Source organism: Meleagris gallopavo, chromosome 2 (assembly GCF_000146605.3).
Source record: "Meleagris gallopavo isolate NT-WF06-2002-E0010 breed Aviagen turkey brand Nicholas breeding stock chromosome 2, Turkey_5.1, whole genome shotgun sequence".
NCBI classification, from domain to species: Eukaryota; Metazoa; Chordata; class Aves; order Galliformes; family Phasianidae; genus Meleagris; species Meleagris gallopavo.
This window is the reverse complement of record NC_015012.2, coordinates 22,674,649-22,699,320: the sequence shown is the minus strand read 5'-3', so window position 1 is coordinate 22,699,320 and position 24,672 is coordinate 22,674,649. Positions and strand designations below refer to the sequence as shown.

Below are 24,672 nucleotides of genomic sequence, written 5' to 3'. Positions count from 1 at the left end.
GGGGGGGGGGATGGGATGGCTTTACTTTATTTTAAAATATATTCACTGTAAAACATATTCACTGTGAGTGCTGAATGTATTTGATTTACTCACTCCTGCTAAAAGCTTAATTGCATTATGATTGCTATTGTAGAGTGGCTCTCCCACTAATATCTCTGGAACGCCTAACACCTCTTGTGCAACAACTGAAACCAAATCAAAGAGAGTACCTTTTTCTTGTGGGTTTCTAAAGATTAGCTCTTCTGGGAAGCAGTCACTTAATGCATCCAAAAATTTGTTCCAAATCCCAACTTGATGAAGCATTTCTTCAGTTCACATTCAAGTATTTGAGATCTATCACTACCTGCGCTAATTTTCCAGATTCTCCATTTTCACTTAACCCAATGTTTCATCCCTTGGATCACAACACTCTGGCAGCTGCAGTGGAGGGTGGTCAGTCTGAAATTTTACAGCTCCTTACCAGAAGCTGTTTTCAGAAAAAATGTTTAGTCTTAAGGATAATGATCACAGGTTTCTGGGAGCACAGCACAAAGCACAAATGTGTTTCTCTGGTGATATAGAAAGCATGCAGCATGTTTTCTGTTGAAAAGCATTTTGGCATCTCTGTCACACATCAGTTCCAGACAGCTAGGATGAATTTTTCCTCATACATATTACTTCGCCTCTGAGAATCAGATATCATCTGTTTTTTCACGATATGTTTCTGAGCTCTGTTTTTAGTGCTTCTGAAGTGATAGCTGAAATTGTAGCATATGTTTGTTGAAATGAGACACAATGCTGTTGTGCTGATCATTTCCACGTTCAAGGTTGGTAGAGTGAGGATTAAGGAGTCCAGGTATGAAACTGTTTATTTGTAGAAGAGCTCAAAGATGGCAGGTCTACAGAGGCCAAAGGCCCAGAAACATGCAATATTAAGACTGTACAGCACACAGAAACTAAACTTCCAGTAGATGACTAGATGCATGGCTACAAATATTCAGAACGTAAAAAGCTAAGATAGGCTTTGGGGCTTTTTGGTAACTACATAAACAGATGACCATTTCCACCTACTGCAACAGTTGAAGCTCTAGCCTGAAAAGAAAGCCTGGAAAAGTAAAAGTGAAGTGTCCTACAATCTGATGATGCTATCCTTTAGCCTGACTCCTACTCATCATAAAGAAAAAGGTGTCTGTTTCCAACATGGCTATCCTAACTTTGTTAAGAAGATGGGACTATTGAAATTCACTTACGATTCCCAGCAAGGATCACTGTTTGTACAGAACAGTTTTGCCGTTGTTACAAAAAGAAAAAAATTACCAGACTTCACATCCACAAAGAAAGAACTGACATTTGCTTTCATCTGTCTTAAAACAGTACTGTTACAAAAGGACAAACCTATTTTCTTCCAAATACCAAACAAATTTTATGGGAGACTGTGGAAAGGCATTAGCTCTGCTGAGCAAATAACTGAAAGCTGTGGGGTCTTAAAACATTCCTGAAACAGGCCTCCCCACCTGGATACTTGGTTTCAGAGCCTGGGCAAAGGTACCCTCCACTCATTAGGGTTTTCCTATTGTGACCAATCCGGGAATCATTTTAAAGATGTTAACTCAGATGAAAGGGATGCCACTCACACCACTCTGCTCCACTTCTGTACTCAAGTGCACAGCAGCCAATGAATCAGAAAGGCAAATGCAAACTGAGCTCTGCTGGAAATGGACTGGCTCTCATCAACATTCTAAGAGCCACATGGGTAAGATTAATGCAAAACTGCTAACAAATACTTTCCTGCAGCAGTGTCTTTTGTCCCAGTGCCTGTTGTGCTAGCAGATAGAGACATACCATGATCAGTTTCTAATTTATTGCTGAAAAAATAAACAAGAAGACACGCAATGCTCTATGAGGGAGAAGAGTGAAGTGCAGAGTATTACTCTTCTTTTCCACATTCTAAATGGCACTAAAGGTTGTTTTTTTTAAATTTGTTCTTATACAGTTTATATTTGCATTCAGCAATTTTATTCCCTGAAATATATCATTTTCCTGTCTTCTTGTATAGCACAGTATTTACATCCACAGCAGAAGATAAAACAGCTACTGGAGTTACCAGAGAACTCTGCAGAGGCCAAGAATTTGTTCACATAATTTACCACAGTTATACATTAAGAGAATTCTCTGTCCTGTGGCTATATCAGGCAGCTTGTTCTTCCCAATGAACCAGTGTAAACTATTGATTAAATAAGTCATGCAATGATTATTTAAACATCCCACAGAAGAAAGTAATTATAGAAACACTTTGCTTGTTGCAGTCAGCAGGAACCATTACACTAGGGGGAAAAAAAGCCATTGCTTTGTGCATAGCTCATTTAAAATTCAAATACTTAAGCTTAAAAGTGCCATTTTTACATATTTGAGATCTCATACGTATTTTGCAAAGATGAAGACATTTTGATTTAAGATTTTATGTACAAAAAAAAAAGTAAACTTCTGTCTTAAAATTCACTATTGTTTCATCATTACTTTACTATTGCCTGCTATTCACACTCAAGACAATTAAATCAGTTTTGTCTTTAGTTTCCTTGTGGGTGGAAAGAAAAAGATCTGGATGAATACCAGAAGGAAAGTTTTCCATTCACACTGAAAGTATATTTGCCCCTTCTGTCTCTTGCTGGGAATGCATTTTGGCCAGTATACACTATAGAGATACTGCCTATTTATGAATTCTTTTTAGAACCTTGCTGTAAGCAACCAAACAACATGGCATGCTTCCGAAGCTTATTTTTACATTATTACACATTACTTTCCCATTTCACTTTATAAAATGTGATTTCAATTTTAGTAACCAGTTGGTACCTTTTTGCAGCAGATGAAAAAGTTTCTTTTCTGGCAACAGATACAGAGGAACTGTGGCTTGTTTTCCTGCTTCCTGTACTCCCATTGGTTATACAGGACATCGAGATAGCTTCTCGGAGGCTTGGCTGACCTAGGAAATGAAAATGAAGAGCAGAAGGCTTTAAGCTTTACATCCCCGTCTCAAAGATCTGTCAGAGAAACCATAAACTTTCAGAGGTGGACCTGCTAATTCCACAGCAGCAGTCCAAGCACCAACCAGCTGGTATCCAGTGGCATACATTCATGACAACTATAATCTAGATAGCTGGAGAAGGGAGACCTGAGACACATAGAGAAAGGCAAGGATTCACTATGACAGGAGACACCCTCTACTGCCACAATGACAGCATATAGCTTCATTCAGTGACATGTCACATTTCTTTCTAGTTGTGATCCACAGAGAGAATTATAGATAGATTATGGCTAGCCTTGGTAAATTGGACAGCTGCAGTAGAGCAGATCAGATAACTCCAACTCTTTTTCAAAACCATCACAGTTCACAGATAGTACCATACAAGGTCTGTTGCTTTCAACCTGTTGGTTGATTTTTCTATTTTTTGTTTTGTTTTGTTTCCCCACTTAAGTCCAAAGAAGTTGCAGAGAGAAGCCCTTTCTATACTACATGATTCAAATTATCCCCTAAATAATATCCCTTAAAGTTACCCCTCAGGGTTGTGATAGTAAGGATTCAAATATTAAAGTTTTCTGTTTATTTTCAGCTGCCCATTTCCATCTTAAAAAGGTCTACCTTTTAGCACGTGTTATTAAATTTAATTATTTTAATATGTTATTAAATTTCTGAAATAGTTTACTCCATTGAATATCTGCCCCACCCAGTGAGCACTCTGCAAAGCATACTGCAGACTCTCTTGATTGAATCAAGGTGTAGATAAGGAAGGCTGTCCATCAGATGCCCACTTTACTCACTGAGAAGTTTGAAAATATGCAGTGAATGTGGGAGGGGACTGCAAAGAAGAGGGGAGGGAGCATAGGCTCTTCTATCTAAAGGGCTGAATACTAATCAGCATCTTGACCTGCCTCTGCCACAGCCAGGGAAATACAGGCATTTTACTGGAACCTAACATTTCACCATCTCCCACTAATCTTTTTTAGGATCCTGTCTTATTTTTAACGTCATATTCAGAAAAGAGTTTTGTGCTCCTTTCCCTGTAGTTCCAAACTTGTGCTTTTCCCTTCTGAAGCATCCCATGCACAGGAGGAAAAAAAAGAAAAAAGAAAAAAAAAAAAGAAAAAAGCACCCAAAAATTAGTAGTAGCCACTTCTGTCCACATCTCTGTGCCACATCCCCACTGCATAAACAGAAAATTGTAACTGATCCTCATGGGGTCATGATGTCACTCAGGCTTCAGCAGCAAGCACAAAGGACACGACTGACAGGAAAATCATACATCTGTGTTCATGGCAGGCTTGGAATAGTGTGAAATAAATAAGGCATGAAGCCACATGTCAAAGAAGTCAGGAAGAATCAACTGCTCTGTGCGTGGAAAGCAAACTCACGTGGTCGTATCATTAAAACAATACCAGCTTTGGTCAATTTATCCAACTGTGGTTCTGTCAAGCCGGTTCAGGGACAAACTAATGCTTAAACAAGCGCATTACATATGCGGGAGACGTGCCAAGGGACTATTAAGTTTCAGAACTATTTGACTGGAAGCAGAAATGGGCAGACATGAGCTGACTGCATCCTGATTCAATTGCACCAAGCAACACAAAAGGGACCACATCTAAAATTCACATTGTAAGAGGCCAACAGAGCACACAGAATATCCCAGAAAGAAGACCAAAGAAAACCTGAAGAAAGTAACAACACTTAAGTGCAGAAACACTGCAAAGATCACCACTATTCTTCCTAAATTCTTCACAAATCAGCTCTGCTTAGTTTCTTCCAACTCTGTACTTCTTAGAGACCATTTTATTGGACATATTTGCAATACAGATTTCAAAGGTTAATAAACCATACAAAAGCTACAAAACTCAACAGATTTTTACTCCCTTCTGAAGCTTGAATTGCAAGAACAAGAGCATACAAGCTGAAAAGGCACTTTTAGCATTAGAAACCTATAAATTAGATTCTTTTATTTTCGCTGACAAAGTAAATCATCTTCTTTGTGGAGATGCATAATATCAAGGCCTATGATTCACTCGTGAACTGCACATGACCTTAACATCTCTGTCTCCTCATCATAATAGATCAATGCCTCCCCAAACAGCACTAGTACAGCCTTCCAGAAACGGGAATCTGGAGGCATAATAGTGGCAATTCTCAATTCTGCCAGCAAAGCATTCACTGAAAAGCATAAAGAACAGCAGTCCTTCAAGCAAGGTACAGAATCTCACCATTGCTTTCTTTAAAACATTTGCACTCAGACCAAAACAACAAAAATCTTGGGCACTGCATTGGTCAATTTGGATTTTTTTTCATGTGTCAAAATACATCAGGCTCTCTTTTACAATCAGAAATAAAACTCTGGTCAGTGGCAGTTTGTTGCCATAGAACAAAATGTAAAAAACTGCACACAAACACAAAAAACACAATCACCCTCAAATACTCAACACATTTAAGAAATAAGAAAACTTGTTCTCCAAGGGAAAATAATCAAGTATATCTCTAATTGTATGCAAACAAAAAAACATTATGATTATCAATTGTTACAACAAAAGAAAGACCAGTTTAAGCCCTGTAAAGTCCCAGGCAGCAGAGCATTAAATTCTGGCTCTCCACTGGGACAAACAACACAGAGCTCTTCTCAGTCAGATCGAGAGCCCAAGCTGGACCAAGCCAGTCAACTTCATGACTTTTAACCAGAGGACCTCTGTAGTCAGATGGTTTCAAAAATTAGGAAAGTCACAGTCTTCCTCTTCACTGTATTTTACTATCGGTAAAGCAAAGTTGCTTCAGAGACCTATGTAATAACGAAGAAACTCAGGAAAACACAATTTCCATATCAATGGACAACTGAGTTGTCCCAGCATTCAGATCGCATATCTCCCCAGTATCGTGTTGGATGTCTCCTTCTAGAATAAACAGTCTGAAAATTTTCAGAACAGTACTCCATTTTATCTGTAGCTTTGGAACAAAAGCCAGACAAACTGAATGTACAATGAAAGCCAGCACATGGTGACCAGGATTAAAGCCAAATTGTCAGAGATCAAAGTGGTAAAAATATATTTTATGGATAGTGGTTCATCTCTGTTCTGATAATTTTCATAAAGCAATATCTGTTGAGTTCAAAGAAGTATTTCATTAGCATCTGTCAAGTGTACATGTGTGAGAAAGAAAGATAAGTAGGATCAGGAAAAAACACAGGACACAACAAACCGATAATATATTTCCACTTCTTTATCAGCCTTGATTAGCTAACTGTGGGAAAACCTAGGCATAGCTGTAAGAGACAGCGATAAGTTTTGAAAACACACGTCTCATGATAACACAATAGCTTTTCTTTCCAACATACTAGAGCTGAAGCTAGTAATTCATTTCTGTTCTCCAAACTGGTTATAGTTTATTGTCACCTTCTCTTGCATTATCCATAATAATTACTTGAGCATCCTCATCTGATCCTGACAGGTAAACTGCCTTTCTTCCAAAGAAAAGCCAAAACTTACTTTCTCTTCTTAGGATAACTTCATTTAAGTGATGTAGCCCTGTTAAAGTATTTTCTCTGTACATGTCATCCAAGAGGATTTAAAACAAAAACCTCAAACAAGTTATTTCTAAGAAAAACAAACCAAAAGAGATTTGCTTATATAATTTTTAAGCTTTTTTTTTAATATAGCAATAAAGCATATGATATCAAAACCATATACTTAAATATTTTATTTTTACCAAAATTTAGAAAATACACCTATGTATTTAAAATATATTGCATGCATAGGTGTTTTGTGCAAATAAAACTGATAGCTTGAAAAACAGAACCCCACTTTGGTACTCATACCAAATACATGTACCATCTATGCTTAACCCCACTATTAGTACTAGACAAGCCACACGGGTAGCAGAACACAAGGCTTTATCAGTACTTCCCAAAATAAAGCCATCAAAAACTTGAAATTATGATAAATTTAGGCTTCAAGATATTATTAAAAAACTATATTAAAGCCACTGTAGTTGCTTCTTTGTTTCCAAGCTTTCAAAGAACGAGAAGACACTCAGCTGATGGAAGACTGGCAAAGACTCTGGAGCACTAAACCTCCATCTGAAAAGAGGAGGCAGGAAAAAATTCCTTCAGTACTTTGGTGCATTCAACTATTTCATCACATAAGTTAAATTCCAAATGAAGACATTCTAAGCAAAAAAAAAAGTTCTGTTCTTCTATCCCATGAGCAGAAGTCACAGGTCAGAATGAGGTACCAATTCTCCAGTAATGAACAATATAAATCAGGAAAAACAAGTCAACTTCCTTTACTACTAATTGATTATATTTAATCTCACTTTAATAATTCAACTTAAAGTCAAAATTAAGTTTTGAAAGTCTTCTTAAATCAACTACTTCTACCTGAAAAAGTTTCAGTATTTTTTTTTTTTAAATAAACCCAATTTGTCTTTTCCAATTAAAAGGAAAAGAGCAATCTAAATAGAGGCTTGTTAAAATGAATTGGTTTGAAAACATATAAAGCCTAAGTATCTTCCATTGCACCCAAATTTCTCTCAGTAGTTACATTAATTACAACGCTAAGAAATAATTTAATATTTATTTACAGATTTCTTGCATATTTTTATACCTATCAATGTACACATTTCTTACCATAACTACTCCTTCAACAGACAAAACTAGTTTTTCAGGTATTATGTTCCCAAAAGTCTAGGAGAGCCACACTCCTAGTAGTAGATTTAAAATCTATTCCTGAGGGAAACTGAAGACTTCCTTGGTGTGAGAGAACCAAGAGCTTATTAAAACCACATAGCACTTTTTCTCCCACCCCCTAACATCCTATCATTATTGTATACTTTTGTCTTCGAACAATTCCAAATGAGCTCTACTCAAGCAGCGGAAATTTTTAGAAAAAGTATCCATGGTATTTTGAAATAATTTGATAAATTCAGGCAAAGAGTCTTGAAAAAAGCTACTGAAGTGTTATAAAAAACAAGACAGTTTTTGCTTTGGAAAAGCTAACTGCATTGTTTAGCTATTCAAGGTTGCAATTCGTAGCATGAGAAGCATCATGGAGAATAGTAGAGCAATATCTTAGGAGTATTAGTACACACTACTAAAAAAACAACCAAAAAAAAAAATAAACAAACAAAAACAAACCCAAACAAATATCTAAAAGCATACCCAAAGCTGGAAGAAGCATATGGAAAAAGACTAAGGGTACTTATCACTACAACTGAAAAACAATCCATTTCAATGCTCTGAACAGGATTATTAGGTTGCAGAAGTTAAATAAAAGAAAATCTACTTTCCTCTTCACTTCTCTTTCCTTCAACTTAGTTTAGCTGCTAAATGATCTTGAGTTAATTAACATGCTCTAGATTCAACTACTTTGAATAGATGAAGAACATCAAGAAAAGTACCGCAGAGGCAAGACATTAAAGAAGGCAGAAGAAAAGCAGAAGACAGGAAAAAATGGGGGAGTAGAAAAAAACAAATTCCAGAAAGAAGAGATGGCACTAAAACCAGTACCTGGGAAACCCATTAAGACCTCAGGAGTGTCATTATTGGTAATGTGAGCATACTGCCTGCAGACTTTAGTTGGACTATTCCCATGAGTAAAAGACACACATACAAGCATGCCAGGTAAGTATTAATGCCATGGATAAGTGCCTATAATCTGTCTTTACGATGAACATTTTCCAATCTGCATTTCCATTTTCAGTTCTGTTAGCATTTAATAATTAGACAACATAAACACGTACCCTGTTAATAGAACAACTATGCACATTACAATGTTTTAAAACTAAAACCACTAATAAAAGCCTATCTTATGCTTTCAGTAGTTAAGCTTACTGAACACCTGAAGCCATTTTTTAAATATAAATGAAAATGCATGTTATGAAAGTGAAGCCATTGTTGATAGAAGGTAGAAAATATAACTGAAGCATTTTGCTTATATTAGTGCACTGCGATGGAATATGACACAAGATAGTAGTTTAGAATTTTTCTTATTCTTCTGGACATGTTGAATAGACATTTTTGCACCAGAGAAGGGAGCAGAAAAGCACAGAAAACTCTCAGGTTCCTACTAGAAAAACTCACTGAATAAATTTCAAAAAATTGCATTTCCAGTTGCAATTGCTAATGCAGATCCCCAAGACCTCTACCATAAGTAAAATAAATGCCTCCTGGTTTCCACTCCTCACTGTCACGGGAGAACCTCTCTTCAAAATGCTTCAATTTTACTTTGTGACCTAAATTTGCCTGCAAATTATTTGACATCAGTTCTTGTCCAAAAAGTGGAAATGTTTCTCCCGGAGGCTAGTCTGTGACAAGCCTCCTCCTTACTTCCAAGTCTAGAGAAAGGACATGAACTCTATGGGCAGAGATCAGGGTGTACTTTCTCATCGTCAACCATTCTTTCAGGCAACAGCACCTACCCCAGCAACGTGATGAGCCTGAACAATTTTACTGGTGCCATTGTGAGACACACTAAGACTTTGAGGGATGAATTCTTCTGTTACATACATTTTGACATCCTGAAAGATTTTAATGGGTTTACCAGACACCAGCTTTGAGTCAGTCTATCTTGCTGGCAGCCACAAGTACCAGGCTGCCTTACATTTTCCTTTTCTTCAATGTCCAGGTAAGCTTTGTTTTGAGAATTTTAACAGCATCAGTACATGTGGCAATGAGAGCACAGAGCTGCTAAAAACAAAGAACTTCCAAAGAAAAACTTTTTGCGCAGTCTTTTATTAAAAAACAAAACAAAACAACAAAAACCCTACAAACTCAAACTCACCCATACATCACAATCTCCTTCCCCCAAACCCTGTAGCTGCTGAGGACTTGTTCCCTAACCAACCCCTTCCATATTTCCAAGAAACTTCAGCACCATCTTTAGACATGGCTATTTTGCTACTCTGTAGAAATTTGTAGCTGTTGCAGAGATGCAAATGTATTATCATAGCCTTTTTATTTTGAAAAGATTTTCTGTTTGGAATGATTTTACACTGAGAAATCCTAAAGAGGAAGACAAGCCACACCAACACTGTGTGCTTTTCACTGTGCAGTAGCACAACACATGCTAATTCTGCTGCAAGATACTTCCCTTATCTAGTGTCTGCACTTCATGCTTGACTAGGAGACACAAAAGTCAGCAAAAAAACTCTCTGCCTTATCTCAAGCAATTTGCAGATCACCTGGCATCACATGAAGAGCAGCTTGCTTCTGACTTGCAGACGGACAGCCAAAATTTTAGGCAGTAACCTGCTAAATGATAGACCATGGAGTATAAATAGAAATCTACCCTTGCCTCCGTCAAATTTTTCACTGAAGACTGGACTACATTCAAAATAAGTATGCAACAAAAACTACATAGAAAAAAAGAAAAGCAAAGACTACAAAGATAATGCAAGAAATTCTAGCCTCACCTATGGTTGATTCAATCACTCAATCTAAAATAAAGGGCTATAAAAAGTAAGAGAAGAATTAGCTTTCCAGATATGCAATGCAGGCATACTGGCCATAAAGGATGAAGGGAACTCTTCTCGCACCAAGTTGGCTTATCGACTTCAGAATGAGAAATATCAGTTTAAAAGTGATCTGTAGTTGCTCTTTTCAGCATGAACTGGTCTCTTTACAGCACTTATTTTTAGCTTATGAAAAATCTCTCTCCAAAGACACTGCTGAACTGGTTATAGAAAAACACTGAGGCTTTAGAAAACATTTCAGCAGCAAGTAGGAGTGACTCTCTCAAAGCAGGCTAGATACTGTCTGCTACTGAGATTAAAACTCTGATGGAAAGATTCAAGATGCCTTTTTTTTCCAGTCCCATTACTTCTCAGTTTATTTCAGAAGCATCTATCTCACTACCTTGCTATGCTTCAAATTAAACACGTCTCTCAATGTATTCAGAAAAACATGCACATCTTTTCTTTTTGCTCATTAATAATGACAGCACGTATTCAAGTACTGCATTAGAGACATACTTCTGTGAAATATGAAAATAAAATGAAATTAAAAAAAAAAAACACTGTATTATTTGATATGAAACTAATTGCTGTAATGCAGAAATTGACAGAATCATGAACACCAGAAAGAGTTTTGGAGAATTACAATAACCTTTGTAACAACCATGACTTAACTAGTAAAAGCCTGTTATACACTCATGAAATACTTCAAAGAAAAATTAAAATCAATGCCTCTATTATTTTTGTATGACAATTTAGATCTTCTGCCAATCCTGTTCATTCAGGAATATAATACATTTCCCTTTGTTAAAATGTTTGAAGGGTTCCCCACTAACTGAATGCAGTTAAAATATAGAAAGCAAAATAAATCACCCACAGCATCACAAAAAGCTGTGCGTGATTTTATTTTGAAATATTTAATAAAATATTATAAAAGTTTAAGATCAAAACAATATTAATATCTAGTTCATTCTCCACCTCCCACAGCCGTATACAGTCTTTTTCTTTCATGATACCTTTATGCCGTCAATACGCAGCTGATTTCATGGTAAACAGTGAAGCTAAGGTGTTGCATGGTTACCTTAGGCAAACTGAAGATGAGTTCACATCACCCACAACTTAAATACAGTGCCAATTTAGTCTCAATTCAATTACATGCAGTGTATAAGCTTTTATGCATCCATCTCACCCTTCCGCCCTCCCATCCACCTTCTTTTTCTCAGTTACTGCCGCTGTCATTAATTAGTAGAAATTTCATAAAGTTGAAGATATTTAGATCTTCCCTCTTCCACTTTAGGAAGAAAATATATCTATTTCTCACTGAACAAATTAACCTGCAGAACATGATATAGCCCCAAGGTCTCCTGTATCCCCAGAAGTAGACAGCTACAAGTCATTCTGCAGAATGAGGCATGTGCATCACATTTTCTGGGTATCAAACACTTCCAAGACAAAGGTCTTTATCCATACTTGTGCACATCTCAGTTCCCCTGCATGTAAACAGGAATAAGGTTCTGTGTTACATTCCTTTTGCTCATGCTTTCTCAGTTAGACATTTTCTTTTTGTCCTAATAGATAGCAGACAGCAAAGATTGATTTAGCTGAAATACTTGCTTCAGCTTAATTTACAGAGTTAGACAAGGATGTCTCAATCTTGATGAGACCGGAGATGCGTATCAGACAGATAAAGCTGCATTTATAAGCAGGGATGACAACAGTCTACCATTTAGCAAGTAAGAGAGAATGGCAGGATTCACAACCCAAGCCAATTAAGCATCATCACTTCCTTCCATCTGGCAGAGAGACTGCAAAAACACTTAATTAAGCAATTTGATCTCTCTGCCATAACTAAAACAATTCAAACTTTCAGCATTGTCAGCTTTTACATTTTCAGCCTCTTTAACAAACACAGGTATGGTGTGTCAGTTCAGTGTTATACCAGTGTTGGCGTAATAGCTGAACTTGAAGGCTGAAATACAGAGAAAGAGTCCAGTAAATTCTGGACTGCATGATTTCATGGAGATAAATGCATTTATGATGAACTAGAACTGTAAATTATCTGAAATGCGACCTAATCTTTTACTTAGTTGTAGGTCTAACGTATATCACCAACATACATAGTTGTAGTTCTCCCTCTCTAGTTTAAAGTTGGGGTAAATTCCAATAACAATGCAAATAGTCCTCAAAAAAAGGAGAAAAAAAAAGTTCTCCAGAAAAGGAAATGTTCATGGGAAAAAAATCACAAAATATTCATGCAAATATAGACAAATTCGTGCAAACAGTATCCAGGGTTTTTCTTGTTTTGCTTTTGTTGTTGCTGTTGTTGACATGTTTGTTTTAAAAAATTTAAATAATCCTAGATAAAAGAACACTGTTTCCCACAAAATATACCTGCTTTTTCCAAACAAAAAGGGGGAAAAAAAGTTACCGATGGGAAACATATTAAATGATAACGTTCTGACTGAAAGAATTTACTAAACATGAGCTTACCTTTACTTGGAGCTGATTTTCTCACAGAAGCTACATGGTCTTCAGAGATAGCAAGGCGCCTTAGCACATCAGCCAACGCTGCTTTTAGGACAGTGATTTCATCTTCTTGTTGTTGTACTCTCAGCTCTAAGGCTGAAAGTCGGTCTTGGACATCAGATGTGCTTGCAGCTGAGATGCTGTCATCTGTATGGAGTGGAAACAGTAGAAAGAGAGATTTAATTGTTTTGTTCTAAACCAAAAGCCATGGAAAGACATATACAGCATGAATAAGTCTATCCCATCCTTTTGAAGTACTCAAGATGTTCAAACAAATATGTTCAGGCAAAGCAGGACGAGATATTATATTAAACAAATCAAATTAATGCTTCAAGATAGAAATATTTCTAGTCATCAGCTAAGAAGGCTTAAATAGCATGGCTCCATTGTAAGCAGAAGAGGAAATCACTTTCTGTTAGATGTGTAGAAGGAAAAATACGCTTTTATCAGTTTAATAAAGCCTGAAATTAAGTTTATTTACAAAGCTAGCTAAACTACAGTCGAATTTTGCAATGCATTCTTTTGGTACCATTGAAGAATTTTAAATGATATGAAAATTTAAAATGATATAAAGTTAAAAAAAAATACAGTTGGAACGTACAAGTGTCCGACATTTTTTTGTTGTTTGTTTTTTGTTTTTTTAAACTATCACCACCTTGCACAGGCTCAAAAAAAAAAACAAAAAAAACAACATTATTATAACATTTGGCCTGAAGTGAAAAGAAAGTAAATACACTAAAAAAAGGTTCCAAAAATCTGTTTGGCCACACAGAGATAGATTAGCATTGAAGGCATACTCCAGCCAAATCTATTCTTCAGTGGTAAAAAGGAAATTACAGCTTCTGCATATTCTTTGCTTTTGACAGTTCTTTGCGTTATTTCTGCCAAGCCAAAATAACACATAACAGATTTTCATATTTGGCTGTTCCAACAAGTCACAGTCTAACCACTAAAAAGATCCATAAAAGAATACATTGCTCAATCACAAGGTACTGAATTCCTTATCCATCCTGCTTTAATCTTATTAAAACTCAGGAAGAAATGGTTTACAAAACGTAACCTTTACTCTACAACAGACAGTATGAAATATTTTATGAAATGATTCCAAACAGAAAATTCACACATTAGGGGAATACATTGGATCTTACTACTGAGATTATATACAACCCAAACTTTAGCTCACTAATCTGATAAATAACAAGGAAAAAAGTTGATATAAGGACAACTAAAAACTTGTCACTAAACAGCTTAACCTTTGAAGAGCTTGTATAAGTGAAACACAAGTCAAACTGTTCCAATTAATTAAATATGAAAGAAATTTGAGTGTCAACTTCCATGCTTTTAAAATACAAAGCCTACATGTACGATAGCCATTACTGAAGAAGTAAGAACTTAGCCGACTGAAAATCATGATACTTTTACGAAGCAAAAAAATTCCTGCAAGGAATTAACAAAACAAAGTAATAACAGTAGTAAAATGTTAATTTTTATTAAACTGAAAGGAACAGTTAAGACCACACTTCTCCCAAAAGAAAACAGTTTTGCATAGTGACTTAATTCACTATTTTGTCAAACCAAAAACAGAAATATATCACTTCGTGGTTAATACTAGTGCTAATAATAATACATGCTAATAAATAAGAAGAACTGTAGAGGAATTCATAAGATATGCAATCAGACTGAATCCCAGAGACAATGGATCAGAACTCTGAACAAAATGCCTTCAGTATCACCAGCCATAATATAAATCATCTACACAAAAAAAGGTCATTTTTTAAAGAGTTATTTTAATAATTCTATAACTCAGCTTGTTCTCTGATCTCTCATTGGTATTTTAGAAATCCACACCATGACTGCTACTCCAGTTAGAAAGAACTGTTTAGGATTCATCTGTTGAAAACTATTTTCAAAGAATAAAAACCCATCTGCTTTAAGGAGCTACAGGATATTCCTACAAGCACACATGTATCTACATAGCACATAAAAAGGAATTAAGGTCAATTTATATCAATTAAGTCATGAAGAGTTTTAGCTTTAGCAAAGTGTATTGAAAGAAGAACCACATAATTCATACTGCTGCTGTAATCACAATATTAGCCTTTAAAGAAATGCACAGGACAAAATGAACACTGTACTAAACAATGGCAATTATTTTAAAAGTAATTATCACAATCTTCGCATCTCATCTTATTATACCAGAAGTTTAAGCGAACACAAAAGTGTGACATTTCTTTTAACTTTTATTTTTCACTTGCTTTTTAGTTTTCCTTGTCTGTTAGTCTTCAATTAATCAAATATTAACAAGTCTGATAGTGGTTAAATATCCAGGTACTTCAAACATGCAGCACATTACTATAAAAGATTTGTAAAAGAACTAAGTAGTTCTCTCTTAGCTATGTCAAACCATCATTTTAGAAGCCAGACATAGCTCTGTTCTTTGTGTGAAGTCCAAATAACAGTAATTACCAAGCCAGGAAATGCTCCACTGTCGGTTTCTCTTTGATGAGCACAGCCAGAAGTGCACTACAAGGGCTTTTTTTTAATTTATTTTTTTTTTAACCTCCTCTGTCTACCAGTATTGAGAAGACTGACTGTGCCAAGCTGTAGCACCTCAGAAAAGAGGCCCATTAGATTGCTCCCACCAGTCTCAAAGTCACAGTATTGCCACTAATTACAAATTTCCAAGGGCCAGTGGAGAGCCAAGACTTTCTGCATGTAAGAGAAAGCTGCAATTTTACAATCTTCTCAACATAAACTAAGATGGTGAAGAAGTTGAGCAATGTTGGTCTCTACTTGTGCTATGGAGGTTCAGACCCTAAACAAAGCCCAGTGAGTTGATGCAGAAGCACTCTCAACCCCAACAACCTGTCAGAGATGGCAGGTGTACAAATGGGACATAAAAAGGAAATCAAGAAGATTAAGACATTTAGCTGACTCAGAAATAGGCAACACAATGATCTGTGTGCTTAATGGAAGAAAACAACCAGCAGCTGCTTTGCACTGCAAGGGCAGCACATGAAACACAATTGACTGAAAGAAGTTTAACATCAAGAAGATCACCTGGAAATCGAGAATATTTTGTTTGACCAAGAATCACAGTTAAACAATTAAACAACATGTAGGAGTACAGAAAATGAATGATTCCCAATCCAAACACTTCACCCATGAAAGCGAACCACTCAACTGAATTCTAACATGCCCTTCTTGACAGTGCTTTGAAAGTAAATCAGCTAGGAATTAGTTTAAAAGAAGATGCCTTGAAAGTAAATACCACTGCAATCCTTGAGATTACTTTAACGAATCTGCAGGGTGCGTTTTCCAAATACCTGTCTCTGGGGGATTTCTTGCTTTAAAAACACATACTTTTAATCCAGAGAACCTTTTCAGAAGAAATTTAAACAAAAAAACAATCTTCAAGGGCATGCCATTCCCTTTTCTGAAGGAAAAGGTTTATTAATGCAAGTTCAAAGTCAGTAACAAGCAAAACTTAAATTTATCGTTCCTTTCTCTTCTCCCACTCCTAAACATCTGGCCATTCCCTCATGCCACATGGGGCATCCAAGCCTTCCATGAGCCACTCAGCTTAATAAACCAGAGGGAGCTTCTTTTATTCAAAAAGAGAAATGAGGTCAGAAAATCAAGCCAGAGACTTCAGTGAAATTCACTATTTATTTTAATTAATCCACGTCATTTTCAATGGGACTTTCATCTGGTTATTTTTTGTTATAACCAAATGGTACAATTTCTGATGTCCTGGTCATTTTTCCCAAGATGTCCATAACCTCTACTCTCAAGAGGGACTTTGCAATAAGATCCATTGTGAAGAAAGCACTATCTGCATTGCTGGCTGGTGAAACTAAGGAATTTCCATGTAAATGGGGGCCTGAGGATTTTCCGCCTTGAAAAGCAGTGTAAGATAAGGGCATTAGAATACAAAAAAAGGCAAATATATGCTAGGTCTAAACATACGGCACACAATAACTTCCAAAATGAGAAGATTTGCTATTTTATCATACTTCACCAGTTTGATTATTAATTTTAGCCATTAAAATATTAACTCTCCTGCTTTTGAACTAAGCAGGGATGTGCTGTTGGTTTTTCATAGCCAACAAGCGGCACTTAAACAGATGCATTATGCTCCATGCAACTTCTCACAGTCATGAATCAAACCACTCCCAGCAGTCTGAACAAACCTGCAGCTCAAAAGTTCCCTTAGGCTTTGTCAAGGAGCTCTGCCAGTGGGATCCAATGCATGGTGAAGGCACTAAGAACTCCCAACACATCTTTCACTCTCCTTCTCACGTATCACTGAGCAGGTACGTGAGGATAACAGCATTTGAAAGATGTGACCCTTAATCACTGTCTGTCTGAGAGAAAACTGAGCACTCTACATTTAAAACATTTGTATTTATGTATATCTTACAACTGAACTGGGGCCCCTAAACAATTCCAGAGTATCCATTATCCCTTCTTGGAGCCAACTCCTGCCAGCTCTGACTAAATGTAAGTAAGGACTTGCTTTTAGACACAAGGAACATTTCAGAAAAACAAATTCTACAAGCTCCAGCACTTGGAAATCTAAACCACAGGATGGAAAATCCTACATTTTGTCCAATAAAACCACACAAACCACAGATATTTTTAAACCACTGTCTGCCAAGGCACCCACACAGTTTTCTGTTTTCCCCAGAGCACTAAGAGTCTTTTATTACAGAAATGCAACAGAAATTACAGGTATAAAAATCTGGCTTACAATTTCAGAAGGCAACTGACCCAAAAGAATCCCTGCTCACTAGAACTGTGATGTGCCCATGTGCACAGGAAGGCACGTATTTGCACAGCCTGAAACTTTTGTTCTGAAGACCACTGAATAATTTGACTCTGGCTGAGAGTTTTAGTGCCAGAGAGATAACAAATTTTTTCTACCAAGTTAAGTGAAGGAAAAATTCTCTGTAGTTTTCTGTTGCTTGCATGTCTTTAGACTAGTTTATCAAAGGTGCAAAGATTATGTTTTGCATTCTTAATACAAAATTCAACTAACAAAAAAAAAAAATAAAAAAAAGCATTAGATGCCAACATCTTTTGCTAACAGTATCTTCACTTCCACCTCCTCCAAACGCCAGCATGCAATCCTGGGTTTGTAAAGGACACGTCATGTAAGGAGCATGGGAACAACTGGAATGAAAACAAATTAAAACACACAACACGAACACTAAAGATTAAGAAAGCCTGATTTTCCCAACAGATACCTTATCAGCTCCTAATGTGTCCCTGGAGGCTAAAGTCAGTGACATGAAAGCTGAGTGGGAAGTTCTCCCCAACTTTTCCTGTTGCAAATGCAAGACTCAGGCCTCTAACACTGTTGATTACCCCACGTATTATTCACTTCTTTTCCTACTTTTTCCCTCACTTTGCCTCATTCCCCATTTCTTCTATTCAGAATTAAGAACAACGCACTGCTTGATCTCATTTACAACTGCAAAGGTGTAAAAGGTTTCTTTACAGTAATGCAGATGTTTTGAAACTAATGTAGGTAGATCATTGTAGACAGGTCTCCTCTCACAGCTCACCTATGGTATGTCGGTACTTTGAACACCAGCTAAACTTTTTATTTTCTTCTCACACAAACATTTGTTCAGGTTTTCAGAAAGAACTTATGTCATCATCCGTCACTCAACCAGTGCATGAGTACTGTCATGTTGAGAAAATCATCTTCTCTGAACAATTCAATGAACTGATATACATTTTATTATTCGATCTTATTTTAGCTCCTTTTGTGATAGTGAAAAAAAAAAACAAACAAAAAAGAATGTATTACTCTCTATTGGCCTTGCACAGATGCTACCACAGAATCAGACCATAAAATGCAAGTGCAATGTCTGGTGGACCGTAAGCACCTAAAACATTAGAAGCAGTCATCTTAAAGGGTAATCTACATTTCTAATCATAGACCACGTAATAAGAGTGGTCATTTTTCACTTTAAAATACATCAGTGTAGTCCACCATGTTAAGTATACAGAACTGAGCCATAAAAACTAAACAAAAAAAAAAACACCTCTTGCTCAAGGCTGAAAATTTAGAGTGTGCGTAAATACCTCAGTTAAAACCCTGACAGGAATATGGTTTATTCTGTCAAGAATTTATGCATGACTTTGATAAATGAAAACTGGCCCATCTGGAACAGATCTGTACAGATCTGTGTATATCTTTATAGACAATCACAGAACCCAAAACTCAAATATAAAAAACAATAAAATAACGTGCCATATACTATAAAATTAAATCACCATAGCACTGCATTAAGTTTTAAGATAAGAACAAAGACATAACTACAGTGGAACAAAGTTTCCTTTGGACTTTTCAATTAAGCATACTGCACATCCATATTACAAGCATCCTGCTCTGTCTGTCGATGATTCACAAGATTTTCTTACAGCACATGAATATTCTGAAATGCAACAGCTGCTACTGATCTTTGTAAATTTTGATTGTTTAATGACTGATTTGAAATGAGTTCACATCTGTGAACCTGCACTACTGCAACGCTATATTACAGAGAACACCACACATGTTTTGAGGCAATCTCATTTTAAAGAGTTAGTCTGACATGCGTGATGATCTATATTTTCATCTCTAATAATTAGTTTTGCTTGTGGATGCTGAACATATCTGTGCACACAGACTTTCATATTTATTTATTTATATATTTGTTGGCACAAAAAAGCAAGAGAGAAAGATTAAAGCATAATACACAAAACATCATGGAAAAATTAACTTTGTAATAACCACAGTTACAGCACTTTGATAAAAATATTTTTGTAATAATCCAGTGCATCTGCTGCTGTAAATACTCATTTTAATACTGATAATCTAGAAATTTATTGGCGCAAAATTCACAGTGTACAACTCCACTCTGTATTTAATTAACTGGATCGTTTAGCTTGCCCAAGTTTCCAGTAAGCGTGTTATCTACTGGGCACCCAAGTTTAACAAGAAACAGAACAGACTTCACACGTGGCCAATACTAGATTTGATAAGCAGACTGAGGATAAAAAAACAAACCAACACTCCTGCACATTTCTCCTGTTTGACATAGGAATCCACATAATTATTTGAAGAAGCAGGTAATTATGCTGGCTCTCTCTCAAATATCCTTTCTCCAGATGGATACTTCTTATCAACTCCATCTCCATTAAGATGCATCTAAGCACTAAAACCATTCACTGTATTTTCACCACCCACTAATTAAAATGCCTTGTGGTTTGTTAAGAATTTTCTTTTTCCAGCATTAGCACCTGATCCCTCCAATAATCTTTTGAAGCTCAAGCTTTTCAATGCTTGGCCTTCAACCAGCAAGACATGCCCTTATCTTCCAAAACAGTGCTTCTGAACAACACATGTAGAATTCATGATGACTACAGGGTCCTATGTGGGATGCTCTACATAACTTGTTCAGCAACAGTCCCAGTCATCCCAGATTCTTTTTAATATCAGATGGTACCCTGTTTTCATGTCACAGCAATAGAAAGTGAGGCACAGCATCTCTTACTGTTATATAACATACATGCTTGGAAGTTCACAAAGGAACAAAATAGTTCACAGTGACTGCTGCAATCAACTGCTCTACTATAAACTGCACATGCATTAAAAATAACATTGAGTCTTAAAATCCTCTAGATTGGAAAAAGTCTTCAAGATCAGTAGTATACAAAGTTGGAAATATATCATAATTACGCTAGAAATGTCAGCATTATTTACAACAGTGAATACATTCATGATAAAGTCCTAACATTCTAATTTAAAATTTATAAATTAGTAACTTTATTAATGACATTTATTAATGATCTTGATGAGGGCTTGAGAGCACCTTCAGCAAGCTTGCAGATGACGCCAAATTGGGAGAGACTGCTAGAGGGGAGAAGGGCATTGCAGAGGGACCTGGATAGACTGGATCGATGGGCCAAGGTTAACTGTATGAATTTCAATAGAGCTAAGTGTCAAGTCCGGCATTTTGGTCACAACAACCCCAGGCAACCCTAGAGGCTTGGGGAGGAGTGGCTGGAAAGCTGCCTGATGGAAAGGGACCTTGGTGAACTGATGGACAGTCAGCTAAATACGAGCCAGTAGTGTGCCCATGTGGCCAAGAAGGCCAATGGCATCCTGGCTTGTATCAGGAATGGTGTGGTGAGCAGGACTAGGGAAGTCATCCTGCCCCTGTACTCAGCACTGGTGAGGCCTCACTTTGAGTACTGTGTTCAGTTTTGGGCACCTCAGTGTGGAAAGGACACTGAGGTGCTGCAGCAGGTCCAAAGAAGGGCAACAAGGCTTGCAAAGGGCTTGGAGAATATGCCCTATGAGGAGAGACTGAAGGAACTTGGGACGTTCAGTATGGGGAAAAGGAGGCTAAGGGGAGACCTTATTGCTCTTTTCCAATATCTGAAAGTTGCGTACAACAAGAGCGGGTTTGGTCTCTTCTTGCTGGTGACAGAACAAGGGGAAATGGCTTTAAGTTGCACCAGGATAAGTTTAGGTTGGATATTAGGAAACACTTTTTTACAGAAGGGGTTTTTAAGCACTGGAATAGGCTCCCCAGAGAGGTAGTTGAGTCATCATCCCTGGATGTGTGTAAAAACCATTTGGATGTAGTGCCCAGGGACACGATTTAACGGAGGGTTGTTAGTTGGGGTAGTATGGTTAGGTCATGGTTGAACTCAATGATCTTTAAGGTCTTTTTCAACCTGACTGATTCTATGATTCTAACTTTTCCAACCAAACAGAGCAGACTAAAAATGATAGTGCTAGGATCTCTCTCTCCTGAGCCCAGTCAGCTTCCCCAGGTATCTCACGCCCACGGCAATCAGGCTTCTGACAGGCATGGGGCTGTCCTGCTTATTGGGCAATAACTTAATTAGAAAATTGGGTGATTAGCAGATGCTTTTGACCTTAATCTTTTTAACTATGCTCTTCATCTGTTAAATGCAAGTATTATCCCATGCTTAACCCATAAAGGTTAATTAACACTGGTAGGCTACTGAGACACTACCATAAGTTCTGTAGCAAAGTTGGTGTTGAAATTCATATCCTTGAAAAATGAGACTAAAAGTCCTGCCATAAAAATAACATCGGTAGCCAAGCAAAGAAAATTTAAAGCAACTCAATATCGAGCAACTGCTTTTTAGGTAGACTTGTCATTTCTGAGCACTGACTGATTCAGAAGAGACAACAATCAAATAATTAAAAGGCTGCACCTTAACACCTACATGATCCAGAAGCCTAAATACAGGTTTGAAGGACTACCCCCATTATGTCTTCTATGTTTAGTCTTCAACTTCACATGCATAATCATTTTAATTAAAGAAATTTAATTACAACATAAATCTACAAAGACAGTAGTGTTGCTTGTCACTGATCTGCTCAGCACCATTCGAGATGAACTGGTACTATCCAGGCTTGGACAAAAATACCAAAGCATCATACAGCAGGTCCAGCAAATGCTGTGCAGAGTGATCTTTCTTTCCAAGAATATTTTGCCAACTCGTTTACACAAAGTAGTACCCACCAGTTATGACTGCAGGGCAAGGAAGTTGGTATAAAGGTCTGTAAGTGGAGGAGGAAAAAATTAAGAAGAGCACTCATAGTCACGTCAGATTCTTTCACTCCTTCCCCACGCATTCTGTTTACTTATTTAACTGTTCTTGTCAGAGAAATGATATTAATTCCTATTTAGAGCAATGTCTGTATATTTAGGCCTATTTTTGTAGAATTTAAACTCCAATTCATACAGTTTACTGCCAATTTTCCAAGACAATTTATTTCACTAATGTGCAAATAAAATCCAGTTTGCAAAGCATTCAAACATCAGCTTGCAACAACTCAGGCAAAACTCAACATTTACCATCTCTGCAGCAAATCTCCTCTGCCTCAAAACAGTATTCAGTAGTACCAACGTAGTTTTAATCTGAGGCTTATGGACACCCTCCAATACCTTAAACATTTTTTGTTCATTAAGGCAACAAACCTATCTAAGTTTTTGTTTGAGCTTCTAAAAAGAACACTTTTGCCCTGGAGGAAAGCTTTTTCTACTCACTATATTCATTGTATTCTCATCAGTTGTGGTGTCTAATTTCAAAAGCAAAACAGAAGAGCACTGAGATCATTGAGATAACATCAGTCAAAGCAACACACTCTCTTCTACAGATTCAATTTATTTTGTACCATGCAGTGTTTATTTGCAAAATTTTACTCATCTCAAATCATGACACACAAATGAATGATCTCCATCTTATGTTATCTAGGAATCCAGTTAGGCACTGTGTGTCTAAAAGGAAATGTTGGAACATTTCTGAAATTAATTGTGCTGGATGCTACACTTGCTGCTCTTTTTCCTTCCCTCAAGACTCATAGATAAGTATCTAATTGGTAACATCAAAAAAGCCACTGTACAAAGTTTATTTGATCTCACTCTGTGCTGTTCTAACCCACTCTATCATAAATGCAGCTGTCCATCAAGTCAAGGAAAACAGAGAGCCATGGTCTATTTTATTAAATTTCCCTTCCCAAATAAATATGTTTCTACTCAAACTGCCTCTTTATGAATCTGTGTTGCATGGGTTGTGCCTCTGTCAGCGTTTGCTTTTTTTAGTATTTAGTTTTTTTTAGCAGTATTTTACAAGCTATAGGATGTTATGTTGATTTAGTATTATGTTTACACAAGAGGAACGTTTGCCTCTTGGAATGATGGGCACACAAAAATGCGTGTATTAGAGTACTGACTGGTTAAAGAGATTCATTAACTGATATTGATATGAAACACAGCATAATGCATGCTGTTCTCTCTCATTGTTATCTTCCTTAAAGCTTAAGGGAAAGCTGGCCCAGCCCATCCTTTGTAGTACAGTTTCAAGGTCAAAATTCAGCCTTGCAGTGCAGACTGCTCTTCATCTCTCCTAAAATCCACAGTGACCCTCTTGTGGATGCCATACTCCTCACCATCAGCCCACTGAAACTCATTTTTGTGCTACTGGCATCCCTTGAGGTCCCCATCCTGAAACACCCCTTGCTTCTGAAGAGAATGTAGTCCCTCTCAGTCTGCTGTGAAGGACGAGGTCCTGTGGGCTCCAGTGCCACATCACCAGGCCAGCATACACATGAGGGTACTCTCTGGTTCTTATATGTCTGAGTTACATGACACAGCCATTTCAGATAAATGAAAAGATTTTCTCGGGAAGAGGCTTATCAACATGTATTATCTTAGTTTTTTGGTATTTCAGGTATATGAGTTCCTTCCACTCCCACTTTTCTCTGACAAGCTAAAGTGACCTTGCAAAGTCATTGTCCTTCCTTATATTTTCTTATCTGCAAGCAAAAAATGACAATACGTTCCCTTACCTGTGAATTTTAAGCTGTAGGAAGAGACAAGCACTTCTGGATGAAGTGTTCTATCTAGTGCAGATCAGGTTACATTTAGTGCTGCATCCAGAAGATGCAACAAGAAGATGCAACCTTATGAATGTTACAATATCTCACAGAAGGGCTTGGAATGGATCTCAAGGATCATCCAGTTCCAGCCCACCCCCCCAGCCATGACTGGCTAAGTCAAGCACTAGCTCAGGTTGCTCAGGGCCCCAGCCATACTCTTTGTGTAGGCAAGAATAGACAGAAGGCTTCCTTTTACTATTTTTTTTTTTTT

The 24,672-nt window shown here is 37.0% G+C and overlaps 1 protein-coding gene across 5 annotated transcripts in view; it reads right to left on the bottom strand.

Annotated features, from left to right (window-relative positions):
- The window catches only part of EML4 (EMAP like 4), a 114,028-nt gene that overhangs the window by 58,321 nt on the left and 31,035 nt on the right, over positions 1-24,672 (bottom strand). For all 5 annotated transcript variants that reach the window (XM_010706753.3, XM_010706752.3, XM_003203874.4 and 2 more), the window contains exons 2-3: positions 12,947-13,129; positions 2,830-2,959 (exon numbers count right to left, since the gene is read on the bottom strand). In XM_010706753.3, the coding sequence (XP_010705055.1) occupies positions 2,830-2,959; positions 12,947-13,129 (313 nt within the window). The remainder of the gene's footprint in view (positions 1-2,829; positions 2,960-12,946; positions 13,130-24,672) is intronic.